The sequence below is a fragment of the Oncorhynchus mykiss genome, chromosome 12, assembly GCF_013265735.2.
Source record: "Oncorhynchus mykiss isolate Arlee chromosome 12, USDA_OmykA_1.1, whole genome shotgun sequence".
Classification (NCBI taxonomy): domain Eukaryota; kingdom Metazoa; phylum Chordata; class Actinopteri; order Salmoniformes; family Salmonidae; genus Oncorhynchus; species Oncorhynchus mykiss.
In genome coordinates, this window is record NC_048576.1 from 44,792,906 (window position 1) to 44,809,960 (window position 17,055).

At 41.7% G+C, this 17,055-nt stretch overlaps 1 protein-coding gene across 2 annotated transcripts in view; it reads left to right on the forward strand.

Annotated features, from left to right (window-relative positions):
* rsf1b.1 (remodeling and spacing factor 1b, tandem duplicate 1) overlaps positions 1 to 17,055 on the forward strand; it is a 46,120-nt gene that overhangs the window by 22,529 nt on the left and 6,536 nt on the right. The window contains exons 2-9 of one of the 2 annotated variants that reach the window (XM_036937635.1): positions 5,583 to 5,674; positions 6,072 to 6,164; positions 8,115 to 8,320; positions 8,526 to 8,641; positions 8,847 to 11,451; positions 11,506 to 12,592; positions 12,781 to 13,053; positions 14,650 to 14,754. In XM_036937635.1, coding sequence (XP_036793530.1) covers positions 5,583 to 5,674; positions 6,072 to 6,164; positions 8,115 to 8,320; positions 8,526 to 8,641; positions 8,847 to 11,451; positions 11,506 to 12,592; positions 12,781 to 13,053; positions 14,650 to 14,754 — 4,577 coding nt within the window. Of the gene's footprint in view, positions 1 to 5,582; positions 5,675 to 6,071; positions 6,165 to 8,114; positions 8,321 to 8,525; positions 8,642 to 8,846; positions 12,593 to 12,780; positions 13,054 to 14,649; positions 14,755 to 17,055 lie in introns of both variants that reach the window. The other variant, XM_021623878.2, reaches the window with a different exon arrangement.

Consider the following 17,055-nt stretch of genomic DNA (forward strand, 5'->3'; position numbering starts at 1 on the left):
TATATCAAGTCCCTCGTTTTTACCCACCTCTTCATTGGCCTTACTGGCGGCATCCCACTTCTGACGCAACTGTCAAGCCAACACCTTAACCATTATGCCAAGTAATCCAAACCTCTTGGCGTAACGGTCAGTGTGTTGGCTTAACAATCGCGTCAGATCCTGTTTGCCCCAGAAGGCTACATTAGTGCTCACCAGAATAGAATAATGTCAAACATCGATAGAATGAATGCATAAGTAGGCTAGTTACCACTGGTAAAGTTGTATGTTCCGTTTAGGGACCGGGGAGAGAACCTAATAACTCGAAACAGTGGGAAGTTTGGTCCTGTGCAAAATGTCCAAATGTCATCAGTTTGACCGGTTTTAAGAAATGAAAGCTGAGAAAACGAGTGAACACGTTCGTCTTGGAGGCATATTTTATGTGGTTGAAATGCTGTCTGCTTGCGTACAGTGCATTCGGAAAGTATTCAGCCCCCATCACTTTTTCCACATTGTTACGTTACAAACTTATTCTAAAATTGATAAAATAGTTTCCCCCCCCTCATCAATCTACACACACATAATGAGAAATAATAAACTGTTTTTAGACATTTTTGCAAATTTATTCAAAGCAAAAAACTGATCACATATAAGTATTGAGACTCTTTACTCTGTACTTTGTTGAAGCCCCTTTGGCAGTGATTACAGCCTCGGGTCTCTTTGGGTATGACGCTGCAAGCTTGGCACACCTGTATTTGGGGAGTTTCTCTCATTCTTCTCTGCAAATCCTCTCAAACTCTGTCAGGTTGGATGGGGAGCGTTGCTGCATAGCTATTTTCAGGTCTCTCCAGAGATGTACAATCTGGTTCAAGTCCGTGCTCTGGCTGGTCCACTCAAGGACATTCAGAGACTTATCCCGAAGCCACTCCTATATTGTCTTGGCTGTGTGCTTAGTGTTGTTGTCCTGTTGGATGGTTAACCTTCGCCCCAGTCTGAGGTCCTGTGCACTCTGGAGCAGGTTTTCATCAAGCATCTCTCTGTACTTTGCTCCGTTCATCTTTCCATCGATCCTGACTAGTCACTAAGTCTCTGCCGCTGAAAAATTCTTCACAGCATATTGCTGCCAGCACCATGCTTCACCGTAGGAATGGTGCCAGGTTTCCTCCAGATGTGATGCTTTGCATTCAGGCCAAAGAGTTCAATATTGGTTTCATCAGACCAGAGGATCTAGTTTCTTATGGTATTTCGGTCCTTTAGGTGCCTTTTAGCAAACTCTAAGCGGACTGTCATGTGCCTTTTACTAAGGAGTGGCTTCCGTCTGGCTACTCCACCATAAAGACCTGATTGGTGGAGTAGAGATGGTTTTCCTTCTGGAACGTTATCCCATCTCCACAGAAGAACTCTAGAGCTCTGTCAGAGTGACCATCGGGTTCTTGGTCACCTCCCCCGATTGCTCAGTTTGCCCAGGCGGCCAGCTCTAGGAGGAGTCTTGGTGGTTCCAAACTTCTTCCATTTTAAGAATGGAGGCCACTGTGTTCTTGGGGACCTTCAATGCTGCAGACATTTTTAGTACCCTTCCCCAGATCTGTGCCTCAACACAATCCTGTCTCAATTCCTTCAACCTCATGGCTTCATTTTTTTTTTCTCTGATATGCACTGTCAACTTTGACCTTTTTTTATAGACAGGTGTGTGCCTTTCCAAGTCATGTCCAATCATTTGAATTTTCCACAGGTGGACTCCAAGTAGTTGAAACATCTCAAGGATGATCAATGGAAACAGGTTGCACCTATGCTCAGTTTCGAGTCTCATAGCAAAGGGTCTGAATACTTATGTAAATAAGGTATATCTGTTGTCTTATTTGTAAACCTGTTTTTGCTTTGTCATTATGGGTATTGTGTGTAGATTGAGGGAAATAATTGTATAATATGCCTGTAAAGTAATGAAAAGGGGAAGAGATCTGAATGCACCATAAGTGTCAAAGATTACACGTGCGTTCACATTTTCTCAAGAAATGCTTAAAGAAATGTAATATTTCTTAACTCCTGTTCCCGAGACAAAATGAACATTTGTTGTGTAATTTCACTGCAAGAATTGCATCATTCTGCAGGAGTTAATATTATATTAGCTAGTCAGTGTCCGTATTTCAGTTACTATTACATTTAACCCATATGAACTTAAATATTCTGTTTATTCATGGATACAGGGATACTCATGAGCAGGATATCAAAGGTGTATGTAAACAGCTTATCCCAAATAAGAACTTAAGAGGGATATGAGCTACCACCCACAATACTGTGCCCATGTAAACTGCCCCTAATTTACCCATTTACCCAAGTCTGTTGGAGAGGATCAGCTTGAGCAAAGTGAGGTTTATAATCACTGATCTTCAAATGGTATTCTCTGTCAAATAATTAGTAGGGCTCCGCCTTATACTATGACAACATTTTATTAAGTTTGTTTTGGTGTTCAGCGGGGGGGTTTTCTTCTTTTTTTCGGCTGTTCGAGCAAAACAAAAATCTTGAGGGCTTGTTGAAGTTCGGTAGCCGAAGCCTACGCCCCTTCGTCGGTGATTGATCAACATTAGGGATTCTTGAAATGTGGGTTGTCATTCAATGACAGACGACTAGTTTTTATTACATTTTTTTCACTAGAGAAATACTGCACCAAACATCTTTAAGTAAAAATAGCCTTTTGATCAAAACATCACCCATAGTATTTTTACATTTAAAATGCATACTGCACCAAACATCTTCAAGTAAAAATAGCCTTTGATCAAAACATCACCCATAGTATTTTTACATTATTAAAATGCATACTGCACCAAACATCTTCAAGTAAAAATAGCCTTTGAATTATCAAAACGTCACCCATATTATTTTTACGTTATTAAAATGCTCTGAATTTATCGTACCTTTTCTCTCTAACTATCAGAAAGCCTGAAAGAGCAGGCTGAGCTTATGTTAATGAGCTGGCCTTGACTGAAAGCTCTTTGAAATGCCCTTGTGGTCGTTGCCAGGTAACAATGTAAACAATGGGCCACATGTCATTGACGACAAGGTAAACGATGGACCACATGTCATTCTTACCCTAAATAGTATGCCTCAACCCATTTTTTTTTTTCTGCAAAATGCTCTCATGTTCAGCAGGGTGGATCATAGACTGTTGGATATCAGACAAACCGCAATACACAATTGCATTATTGTTGTTTTGTAACTAATTACAGAATACAGTTAGTTCACTGATACACTTCACAATAATTAGTAAAGTCTCAGTCACCTTAGACGCTTTGATATGAATGTACACAAAAACAGCATACAATAAGTGTACTGGACAATTGATTGGTGCTGCTGCATTAGCATTTTACAAATGGCCATATGTTCAGAATTGTGTGTATTGATCAGACCTTTATTTTAATTTATTTTTTATTTATTTAATTTTTACCCCTTTTTCTCCCCAATTTCGTGGTATCCAATTGTTGTAGTAGCTACTATCTTGTCTCATCGCTACAACTCTCGTACGGGCTCGGGAGAGACGAAGGTTGAAAGTCATGCGTCCTCCGATACACAACCCAACCAAGCCGCACTGCTTCTTAACACAGCACGCATCCAACCCGGAAGCCAGCCGCACCAATGCGCCGGAGGAAACACCGTGCACCTGGCCACCTTGGTTAGCGCACACTGCGCCCAGCCCGCCACAGGAGTCGCTGGTGCGCGATGAGACAAGGACACCCCTACCGACCAAGCCCTCCCTAACCCGGGCGACGCTAGGCCAATTGTGCGTCGCCCCACGGACCTCCCGGTCGCGGCCGAACCCAGGAACTCTGATGGCACAGCTGGCGCTGCAGTACAGCGCCCTTAACCACTGCGCCACCCGGGAGGCTCGATCAGACCTTTATTTGATCATTTACAATTGGCCAGCATAGCCAAAATATTGATCAACATGAACACACAACATGACTTTTTTTTCTTACAGCCATAAGCCTAATATAGGCACCTGGCTGCCATGCAGTGTGCAGGACCTGTTGATTCTTACCATTTTTAAAACTCATCTCTCATCTGAATGCTTGAAAAAAATGACAAAGTAACAAAATGTGATTTATCATATTACGTAAAAGTTAATTACTTAGTCTTTAGGAAATGCAACCAATTACAGAGATTGATCAAGTGAGGAAGGGGAACCATGTACCTTGCTTTAATCAAGTATGCTTCAGTCAGCCACTTGGCTTCAGTCACCCCCAAGGTTGAAACGGGATACAAATCCAGCTATGGCGTCCTTGTCAGGGTTCTCACACTGGGCAGACGAGTCCTGAGATGGACAACCCGCACAGCTTCCGACGATGGATCAAGGGTGACCTCATTGAAGAGGAGATCCAGGAGCCTGTCCACGTAGCCTGTAATGTTTTTGAAAAGAGAAATGTTTGTTAAATGGGTAGTATATTTAATTTCCTTTTATTTAATGTTCTGAGTTACTGTTGTAGTGGTCTACTCATTCGATAATGTATTTTTGAAGTACTCAATTTGAAATATGCAATATTTGGTTGTGCACTTTTTTTTAAACTTCTCAATGTTTGTATTTGGAAATGTTGGTATGCTCAATTGATGCAGATTTGAAATGAATAACTATGTTGGGTCTTTCTGCACAGGCTTCACAGCATACCCCCCCCCCTTTGCCTTTGGGAAAGCTGATTTTGTACCACGGCATTCCTGTTGCGGTGGTTGCCTGAGAAGCTGTGCAGACAGATGTTGAATTCTCTAAAATGCCTATCATTACTGCTTGATGATAGTGGAAAGACAAAAGGTGATGGAAAGTGAAATGACTGTTGGCTTGCTAGCTAAGTCACACCACAGATGAAAGGTTACCGGGGCGGCAGGGTAGCCTAGTGGTTAGAGCGTTGGACTAGTAACCGAAAGGTTGCAAGTCAGTTAACCCCCAAGCTGACAAGGTACAAATCTGTCGTTCTGCCCTTGAACAGGCCGTCATTGAAAATAAGAATTTGTTCTTAACTGACTTGCCTAGTTAAATACAGGTAAAAATAAATGTTAAAAAATACCAGTATCTTTGGTCTTACACTAGTAGCTTGGTCTGTAAACAAAACCAAAGCAAGGTGTATATATGTGATGACTGTTTTTAGGCGGTACATATTTCAATTAGTAAAGATAAGATGCTACCAAAGCCGGAAGTAAATCCTTGATAATGCCTGCCTCCTATATCTAAGCTTTGGACACTGGGGGAGGGGACCGGTAACTTTATGTTCAAACCTGATCTTTTATTTTTAAGAGCTGCAGTCACTTTTCATTCTTGGGCACTTTACTTTGAACTGGATTCATCCAAATATTGTCAACCTTGAAGAAAATAACATGATTTTGATTGTTTGGGACCAAAACACTCATGGGCAACCAGACGATTGATTGATTGATTGGAGACCGCTTGAGTCAATTAAATGACATTTTCTAGGATTTTCTACCTGCAGCAAACCTAGTGGATAATGCTGGATATACCGGTCACACAAAACAAAAACACTAAAAACAACTGCCCTTACCTATACAATATCTGAATGTGATGTGTTGTTGAGAAATTGTGCCATTTATCCCACCTCTCCCCTCAGTTCCAAAGCTCTTGGTGGACCTTCATGTGAAGTTGCTGAGGAAGATTGGCAAGTCGGTGTCCGCAGACAGATGGGAGAAGTACATTGTGAAGGTAAATAGAGCTCAACAAGGCTGGTCATTTTTCTGCACACTCCGACACAGTTAGGCTTAACTTTATAGATGATTAAGCTGTACCCCTGCACACTGACTCAGTACCAGTACCCCCTGTATATAGCCTCGTATTATTATTTTGTTACTTTTTATTATTTTTTACTTTAGTTTATTTGGTAAATATTTTCTTAACACTTCTTGAACTGCACTGTTGGTTAAGGGCTTGTAATCTCTGCACTTGTTGTATTCGGTGCATGTGACAAAGTTTGATTTGATTCAACTATCAATCTATTTAATTTGAATAAAAATACAGGCATCAGCATAACTGGGCGTTCTGAAAGATGATTCTGTATATTGTAGAGGTTAACCAATGGCTGATGGAATGTGTTTCCTTACAGGTGTGCCATGAGTTCAACAGTACCTGGGCATGGGAACTTGAAAATAAAGGATACAAAGACATGTCTGTGGAGTGTAAGACTGGAATCCTCAAAGTAAGTGGCCAGTCTTTGTAATTAGTAGGCCTAACCTCTAGGGATGCACTGTTTATTTTCTATCAAAATCTCAATATTGACATGTCCGTTATATTGCAAGAGTTTGCCATATACTGTGCATTCGGAAAGTATTCAGACCCCTTGACCTTTTCCACATTTTGTTACATTACAGCCTTATTCTAAAAAAAAATATTTTTTTTTAGCTACACAAAATACCCCATAATGTCAAAGTGAAAACAGGTTTCTAGAATGTTTTTTCAAATGTATTACATTTGTATTAAAAACATACATTATTTTCATAAGTATTCAGACCCTTTTTTACAAGACTCGAAATTGAGCTCAGGTGCATCCTTTTTACTTGATCATCCTTGACATGTTTCTACAACTTGATTGGAGTCCACCTGTGGTAAATTCAATTGAGTGGACATGATTTGGAAAGGCACACACCTGTCTGCACAAGGTCCCACAGTTTACAGTGCATGTCAGAGACAAAAACAAGCTATGAGGTCGAAGGAATTGTCTGTAAAGCTCCGAGACAGGATTGTGTCGAGGCAAAGATCTGGGAAGGGTACCAAAAATGTCTGCAGCATTGAAGGATCCCAAGAACACAGTAGCCTCCATCATTCTTAAATGGAAGAATTTTGGGAACACCAATACTCTTCCTAGAGCTGGCCAAACTAGGTAATCGGGAGAGAAGGGCCTTGTTCAGGGAGGTGACCGAGAACCCGATGGTCACTCTGACAGAGCTCCAGAGTTCCTCTGTGGAGATGGAAGAACCTTCCTTCCAGAAGGACAACCATCTCTGCAGCATTCCACCAATCAGGACTTTATGGTGGAGTGGCCAGACGGAAGCATAAAAAAAGGGCATCTGAAGGACTCTCAGACCATGAGAAACTAGATTCTCTGGTCTGATGAAACCAAGATTGAGCTCTTTGGCCTGATTACCAAGTGTCTGGAGGAAACCTGGCACCATCCCTACGGTTGAAGCGTGGTGGCAGCATCATGCTGTGGGGATGTTTTTCAGTGGCAGGGACTGGGAGACTAGTCAGGATTGTAGAAAGATGAATGGAGCAAAGTACAGAGATCCTTGATGAAAACCTGCTCTGCTCAGGACCTCGGACTGGGGTGAAGGTTCACCTTCCAACAAGACAACGACCTTAAGCACACAGCCAAGACATAGCAGGAGTGGCTTCTTGACAAGTCTGAATGTCTTTGAGTGACCCAGCCAGAGCCCGGACTTCAACCCGATTAAACATCTCTGGAGAGACCTGAAAATAGCTGTGCTGCAACACTCCCCATCCAACCTGACAGAGCTTGGCAGGATCTGCAGAGAAGAATGTGAGAAACTCCACAAATACAGGTATGTCAAGCTTGTAGTGTCATGCCCAAAACGACTCAAGGCTGTATTCGCTACCAAAAGTTCTTCATACCTTTTACTCAGTACTTTGTTGAATACTTATGTAAATGTGGTATTTCTGTTTTTGTATTTATTTTTGCTAAATAAAAATAAATATTTTTTCTTTGTCATCGGGTGTAGATTGAGGTGAAAAAAAACAATTAACGTAACAGGCTGTAACGTAACAAAATGTAGAAAAGATCAAAGGCTTGAATACATTCCGAATGCACTGTAGCTATAATTAGGCTAGTTCTGCATGCAAACATTTCAACATATATTTCCAAACAAGATGCAGGTGGTAAAAAGGACCCCGCTTTTCACCTAAATAGATCTACATATTTTATGTGTGATACAAAAGTTAATTCTCTGAAAATAGTGGTTACCAGTGGTGGTGGCGGCACAGACCTTGTTCAGTTCACTCAAGTGTGTTGTGTTGCTAGTCATATCGCAATATTCCATTTAAAAAAATTGTCCATATCTTGCAGCCCTACTAACATCGGATTTTTGTTTTTGCCAAAGGAAACCTTTCTCATACTTTTTATTTCTCTGTCCAGCACTTATGTGAGTGCCAGTTTGATGACAATGTCAAGTTCAAGACTGCAATTAATGAGGAGGATCCTGATAAGATGCGGCTCCATCCCATTGGCAAGGACAAGGATGGCCTAATGTACTGGTTCCAACTTGACCAGGATAACAATGTGAGGGTCTATGTGGAGGAGCAGGACGACCTGGACGGGTCCTCCTGGAAGTGCATTGTCAGGTACTATGGCACTTTTTTTTTGGGGGGGGGGGGGCTTTAGGGGGTGAAAGAGGCATACTGTTGTACTGCAGAGCCTAAATGTCAAGTCTTGTATTCCATGTGGATTATAGATTACTTGGTTCATATGTCATTTTACCACAAGACTTCTGAGAATGTCTGTCTGCCAAACTGGAAAGATTGAATTGAATTATCCATCTCTATGTAGAGACAGAAACAGCTTGGCTGAGATCCTGGCACAGCTGAAGACTCAAATCGACCCAGCACTGTTGACAAAGAAAGAAGGAGAGGAGGAAGATGAGAACAAGAAGACTGGCGGAGAAGGTAAAGTTATATGGACAAGGCTTGTTATGTCAATGTCATATGCCATCTGTTTTTTGCTGTTTACTCAGACATATTTATGATATTGCACGAGTTCAGTCATTTGCCTTGGATCTATTTTATCCTATTTTATCCATGTATTTCACTGACAGATGCAGTTATAAATGTTGTACTTGTATTTTCTATTTATAATACCTTTGTCCATTAGGGGAAATTAAAAAGACAGAGGATACCTCTGGGGATGAAGAGGACAAACTCTCCAAGTATACAGCATCTTTAGTATCCCCAAAAACAGAGAATACAGAAAGAAAATCCCCAAAAGAGGAATCAAAGCTGGACGAATCAGATGCCAAATCCCCATCGAATGGCCTCAAAGACAACCAAGTCGAGTCAGAGTCAACAAGACAATCCGAGAAGCCAATGGTGGATGACAAGGCCACCATTAACACCCAGGCCATCAAAGAAGAGCTGATGGAGGTGTCAGAATCCAAGGAGAGCACAGGCACAAGTGCTACAGAGCCTCTTGCAGAGAAACATTGTGTGACGCCACAGACAGAACAGACTGAGGAAGCCAAGAGGAAGACTGCAGAGGAACTCCAAAGGGTGATGAAGAATGACCAGCAGGCCAAAATCCCCTTGAAAAAGAGAGAGATGAAACTTAGTGAAGATTTTGATAATAGTAGTGGCGGTGGCAGTAGAATCATTGTGCGTAACCCATCTGTTGCTCCTGTCAAAGACGCTCCTAAAGTTGAGGAGACAAGTAAAGAGGTCTCTGTTGCCCTGGTGGGGACGATGGAGACTAAAAGTGATCAAGTGAATGGTGATGCTCAGCCTGTCACAGAAAAAAGTGTCAATAAGGGAATGAGAGAATCTCCTAAAGAGATGGGAATACAGAGAGAATCTGCTGATAGCAAAGAACAGCAAACAAAAGCTGTTGCTAGGGAAGAATGTGAAGCAGCAGAAGCTAGTGAAAAAGAGAAAACAAATCTGTCCCTGGACATGGACAAAAAGGAAGGGGAGAAGGCAAGCAATGCTGAGGAGCCCATGGAGGTGGCCATGGCCGATGAAACTAACCTACAGAAAACTGTTCCAGCCCCAAAGGCAGAGAAGGAAAGCACTGAAGCACTGAAAAAATCATCCCTAAAAGAGGCTAAATCTTCATCCCCTCTGACAAAGCCATTGACTTCATCTAAGGATGCGACAAGCACACCGGAAAAGTCCTCTGATCTTAAAGAGGAACAAAAAGTCAAGGTATCCAAGTGGGATGTGAAAGTGCGTCGTACAGAACACAAGACATCCACATCAATAGAAACAGATAAAAACCCTTTATCTAGTAAGAAACCAGATGAAACTAAAGGAACAGATTCATCCATTGCATTTCAAGAGGTAAATTTGTCTGCCTTTAAGGAAACAGTTGTCCCTAAAGACAGTTGTCCCCTTTCTGTAGTGAAAGAGATGGAAAAAACATCCATCATAAAAGCCACAGAAAAGTTGTTGAACCCTAAAAACCCAGAAACATCAGTCATCACTAAACAAGCCGAGAGACCTGATCCCATTACAGATAAACCAGAAAGCTCAAAACGCCCTGAGTCGCCAGCAGTCATAAAAAATACAGAGAATCCATCTAATAAAGAGAGCACAGAGAAATGTGATGGTTCTAACGATATCAAAACATCTTCTGTCATTAAAAAGACAGAGATTTCAGAAAAGAGTAAAGATGCCAAGAACCTGGCCAGCTCTAAAGAGACCAATACGTCCTCATTACTTAAAAAGGCAGACAAACCAGTTCCCAATAAAGAAGCAGAGAAACTGGAGAGCACTAAAGAGACTAATAAATCGTTGGTCATTAAAATGACAGTGAAACCAGAGGCATCTAAACATACAGAGAAATGTGATACCCCTAAAGACATTATGTCAGCTCTCACCAAGGAGAAACCTGCTGTCAGTGCTGTAAGCACAAATACAAATGTTGCCCCTGAGGTGAAGAAAAAAAACGTCCTGGAGAAAAACTCTAAGAAAACAGCCATCTGTAAAGATGAGACGAGAGCTGTTGCAGCAGTGACTGAGACACAATCTGGCCCTAAAGACATGGAGATGGCAGACATCTTTGAGAAATCAAACCAATCCCAACTGGAAGGACCCAAAAAGGTAGAGAAATGGGGTATCCCTAAAGACACGTTGAAATCGACAATGCCTAAATACGCAGAGAAATCTGCTAAACTGGCTACGCCTAAAGACGCAGAGAAAATGGCTACGCCTAAAGACGCGGAGAAAATGGCTACGCCTAAAGACGCGGAGAAAATGGCTACGCCTAAAGACGCGGAGAAATTGGCTACGCCTAAAGACGCGGAGAAATTGGCTACGCCTAAAGACGCAGAGAAAATGGCTACGCCTAAAGACTCTGAGAAATTGACTACGCCTAAAGAAGCTGAGAAATTGGCTACGCCTAAAGACGCGGAGAAATTGGCTACGCCTAAAGAAGCGGAGAAATTGGCTACGCCTAAAGAAGCGGAGAAATTGGCTACGCCTAAAGAAGCGGAGAAATTGGCTACGCCTAAAGAAGCGGAGAAATTGGCTACGCCTAAAGAAGCGGAGAAATTGGCTACGCCTAAAGAAGCGGAGAAATGGGCTACGCCTAAAGAAGCGGAGAAATTGGCTACGCCTAAAGAAGCAGAGAAATTGGCTACGCCTAAAGAAGCGGAGAAATTGGCTACGCCTAAAGAAGCGGAGAAATTGGCTACGCCTAAAGAAGCGGAGAAATTGGCTACGCCTAAAGAAGCGGAGAAATTGGCTACGCCTAAAGAAGCGGAGAAATTGGCTACGCCTAAAGAAGCGGAGAAATTGGCTACGCCTAAAGAAGCAGAGAAATTGGCTACGCCTAAAGACGCGGAGAAATTGCCTAAATCGGCTGAAAATGCTGGGAAATCTGCTACCCCTACAGACGCTGAGAATTCAGCTAAATCAGCTACACCTATCCCTGAAGACACGGAGATATTGGCTACTCCTGAAGAAGCGGAGAAATCGGCTACCCTTAACACAGAGACTGCTTCTAAAAAGATTGAAGATTTCACAATCTGTGAAGGACAGAAACCAGATGCCTCTAAAGAAACTGAGAAACTGGCAGACATAATGCCAGCTGCAGCAAAAGGAGAGAAACATGTCGCCTTTGAGGATTCTAAGCAATTGCCTTCTCTCAAAGAGTCTGTCCCAGTGGGGAGGAAACAGGAAGAGCCTATGGAAATAAGTTCGGAAAAGTCAACAGATGACAATGTAATTATTAGGGGACATGCCGATAAAGGCTGGACAAAGAAGTCTGTTAAAAGTGGAGAGAATTCTGAGAGCGAGCCTATCAAAGACTCAAACCGCATGGACTGTAATGCACCATCAGAAAAACAGGCTACCAGCAAGAAGGCATCATCTCTCACTGATGCTGAAGGTGAGACAGACAAAAGCCAGGTCAAAGTAATCAAGGAAGATGCCACAACACAGGGATGCCCTAAAGAGGATGAGAAGGAAGATGATCAGGCTAAGAAAAACGACCAAAAGGAGGATGATGGTGCTGAGAAAGATAACTCAACTGCAGCAGAGAAACTGGGTGAGGCAAAAGCAAGTAAAGGGTCTGAGAATAAAGAGGATGAAAAAAAGGATGCAGGAACAACATCAGAGATTCAAGAGGAGGGGATTCGCCTGAAAATACGGGGAATTACTCATCGAAGGAGAGCTGAGCTCCAGAGAACGGAGAGGGACTCGGGGTCCGATACTGGTGAGACTGGGAGATCCCTGAGGAGGTCACCTAGGATTTGCAGGCCAACCCCTAAGGGGGTGGAGTTCCAGGACAGGAGGCTGGAGAAAAAAGAGACCACGCCCCCTGAGGAGGAAGAGGACGAGGAGGAGGAAACGGTTCAGAGGAAACCGAGAGAAAAGGTTGATCAAGATGGACAGTCCAAATCTAAGGTAAGTTCTTTCAGTAACTGCAGATATTTCTACATTCATATTACAGGTGGATTGTGAATGCATGTTTTTGGATCAACAGTATCTTTTAAATCAGGGATCCACAGTGTCAGCCTTCAGTAACTTGTGCGTATGCTGTGCTACATTAGCCTCATGAAATCCAAAAATGAGGTGAGGTCTTTTGTTTTCAGGGGCGACGGAGGAGAAAGACCCGGTGGTCCAACACTCGAACACGTCGGCGCAAAAAGAATGGTTCTGGTGATGACAATGAAAGCGAATCAAGCGAAGAGGAGAGTGAGGAGGATGACAGTGATGAGAGCTTTAAGGTGGAGAAGGGCAAGAGGAGGTGGAGGAACCGGAACAGAGAAAGGCACAGCGACGACTCTGACACCTCCTCGGATGATGACCTCCCTCCTAACGAAGACCCCTGCAAACACTGCGGCCTCCCCAACCATCCCGAGCTGGTGGGTCCTCATTGAAAAGCATTTAATTGAAATGGAATTGACCCCAACCCTGGTGGGCTGTAATCATGGTTATACTAGGCTGTATCACAGTCTCATAGGGCGGCGCACAATTGGCCCAAGCGCCGCCCGAGTTTGGCCGGTGTAGGCCATCATTGTAAATAAGAATTTGTTCTGAACTGATTTGCCTAGTTAAATAAAGGTTGAATAAAAAAAAATATAAAAAAATGTACTACAGTGCCTTGCGAAAGTATTCGGCCCCCTTAAGTTAATACTTTGTAGCGCCACCTTTTGCTGGATTCAGGTCTGGACTTTGACTTGGCTATTCTAACACCTGGATATGTTTATTTTTGAACCATTTCATTGTAGATTTTGCTTTATGTTTTGGATCATTGTCTTGTTGGAAGACAAATCTCCGTCCCAGTCTCAGGTCTTTCGCAGACTCCATCAGGTTTTCTTCCAGAATGGTCCTGTATTTGGCTCCATCCATCTTCCCATCAATTTTAACCATCTTCCCTGTCCCTGCTGAAGAAAAGCAGGCCCAAACCATGATGCTGCCACCACCATGTTTGACAGTGGGGATGGTGTGTTCAGGCTGATGAGCTGTGTTGCTTTTACGCCAAACATAACGTTTTGCATTGTTGCCAAAAAGTTCAATTTTGTTTTCATCTGACCAGAACACCTTCTTCCACATGTTTGGTGTGTCTCCCAGGTGGCTTGTGGCAAACTTTAAACGACACTTTTGATGGATATCTTTAAGAAATGGCTTTCTTCTTGCCACTCTTCCATAAAGGCCAGATTTGTGCAATATACGACTGATTGTTGTCCTATGGACAGAGTCTCCCACCTCAGCTGTAGATCTCTGCAGTTCATCCAGAGTGATCATGGGCCTCTTGGCTGCATCTCTGATCAGTCTTCTCCTTGTATGAGCTGAAAGTTTAGAGGGGTGGCCAGGTCTTGGTAGATTTGCAGTGGTCTGATACTCCTTCCATTTCAATATTATCGCTTGCACAGTGCTCCTTGGGATGTTTAAAGCTTGGGAAATCTTTTTGTATCCAAATCCGGCTTTAAACTTCTTCACAACAGTATCTCGGACCTGCCTGGTGTGTTCCTTGTTCTTCATGATGCTCTCTGTGCTTTTAACGGACCTCTGAGACTATCACAGTGCAGGTGCATTTATACAGAGACTTGATTACACACAGGTGGATTGTATTTATCATCATTAGTCATTTAGGTCAACATTGGATCATTCAGAGATCCTCACTGAACTTCTGGAGAGAGTTTGCTGCACTGAAAGTAAAGGGGCTGAATAATTTTGCACGCTCAATTTTTCAGTTTTTGATTTGTTAAAAAAGTTTGAAATATCCAATAAATGTCGTTCCACTTCATGATTGTGTCCCACTTGTTGTTGATTCTTCACAAAAAAATACAGTTTTATATCTTTATGTTTGAAGCCTGAAATGTTGCAAAAGGTCGCAAAGTTCAAGGGGGCCGAATACTTTCTCAAGGCACTGTATATTCATAATATTTATCTCCACTGACAGATAAGACTACCATATAATGTGTTCCAGCTAATCCCTCTCCGTGTTTCCTCCACAGATCTTGCTATGTGACTCGTGTGACAGTGGCTACCACACGGCCTGCCTCAGACCCCCTCTCATGATCATCCCAGATGGGGAGTGGTTCTGTTCACCCTGCCAACATGTAAGTAACATCCAGATGCTAAACAATCGGTACTCACACTACAGTTTGGATGCTAGCCACATCACTATGTTTTGAACTAATGGCTTAATTATGCACTCCCCTACATATTTATTTGGACAGTGAAGCTAATACTTTTAATTTGCCTCTACTCCAGCCTTTTCCATTTGAGATCAAATTTTTATGAGGCGACAGTACAGAATGTCACCTTTTATTTGAGGGTATTTTCATGCTTGCAGTCCGGTCCATAATTACTGGCACCCTTGATAAATATGAGCAAGAAAATACTGTATAAAATAAATAATAAAAATACTGCGCTACAGTATATTGTATGCTCCCCAAAATTGGGAGAGATTATAAATTAATTTTTTACCAAGTAATAAATAAAAAAAAATCTCAAAGATGGCACCCCTGTTTTCAATACTCTAGCACTCCCCGTGCGAAGATAACGACACAGCCTTTTTCTGAGATTGTCATGTCATTTTTATTGTAAATAAGAATAAAATATATTTCTGAACATTTCTACATTAATGTGGATGTTGCCATGATTACGGATAATCATCAATGAATTGTGAATAATGATGAATGAGAAAGTTACAGATGCACAAAGATCATGGCCCCAAAATGTGCTAACCTCTCACCATTACCAATGGTGAATAATGATGAGTGACAAAGTTAGAGGCATAAATATCATACCCCTAAAAAATGCTCACGTTATTGGTAATGGTGAGAGGTTAGCATGTTTTGGGGCCCTGATCTTTGTGCATCTAACTTTCTCACTCATCATTATTCACGATTCATTCGTGATTATCCGTAATCATGGTAGCATCCACATTAATGTAGATGTGTTCAGAAACATATTCTATTCTTATTTACAATAAAAGTGACTTGTGAATGACAAAACAAACCAAAACAAGCTGAAATTGCATCCAACAAGTATGTAGTCACTTGATGTCAACATTGCGTGTTAGGAATATGGGACCAAATACTCAACTTTTGAATAAATGTTATACACTATCAGTGAATTTGTCCAAATACTTAGGACATCTTCAAATTGGGGGATTAGATCAATAAAGTGCTTTAATTTCTAAATGGTAAAACAGATAATGCCTAAAAGTATTCACACCCCTTGACTTTTTCAAAATGTTCTTCTGTTATGCTTTAGTCAAATAATAAGTTACATGGACTCACTCTGTGTGCAATAATAATGTTTAAAATTATTTGTTTATGACTAGCTCATCTCTGTACCCCACACATACAATTATCTGTAAGGTACCTCAGTTAAGCAGTGACTTTCAAACACAGATTCAGCAACAAACACCAGGGACGGTTTACAATGCCTTGCAAAGAAGGGCACCTATTGGTAGATGGTCAAAATAAAATAGAAAGCACACATTGAATATCCCTTTGAGCATGGTGAAGTTATGAATTACACTTTGGATGGCGTATCAATACACCAGGTCACTACAAAGATACAGGTGTCCTTCCTAACTCAGTTGCCGGAGAGGAAGGAAACCGCTCAGGGATTACTCCACAATTTTATCATGAGACCAATGGTGACTTTTTAAAACAGTTGCTGTGATAGGATAACTGAGGATGGATCAACAACATTGCAGTTACTCCACAATACTTACATAATTGAGAGTGAAAAGAAAGACGCCTGAACAGAATAAAAAATATTCCAAAGAACGTGTCCTGTTTGCAGACAGACACTAAAGTAATACTGCTAAAAATGTGACCAAGCAATTATCTTTTTGTCCTGGATACAAAATGTTATGTTTGGGGCAAATCCAATACAACACACTGCTGAGTACCATATTTTCAAGCATAGTGGTGGCTGCATCATGGGTATGGGAGGACAGGGGACTTTTTCAGGATAAAAATTTAATGGAGATAAGCACAGGCAAAATCCTAGGGGAAACCCTGGTTCAGGCTGCTTTCCACCAGACACTGGAAGACAAATTCACCTTTCAGCAGGACAATAATCTAAAACACAAGGCCAAATCTACACTAGAGTTGTTTACCAAGAAGAATATTTTTGACTTAAATCTACTTGAATATATATACCAGACCTGAAAAATGGTTGTCTAGCAATGATCAACAACCTTGAAGAATTTTGAAAAGAATTATGGGCAAATGTTGCACAATCCAGGAGTGAAAACGTCTTTGACTTAACCAGAAAGACTCACTGCTGTAATCGCTGTCAAAAGGTGCTTCTACAAACAGTTGACTCAGGGATGTGAATACTTATGTAAAATAGATTTCTGTATTTGATTTTCAATAAATGTGCAAAAAAAAAAATCT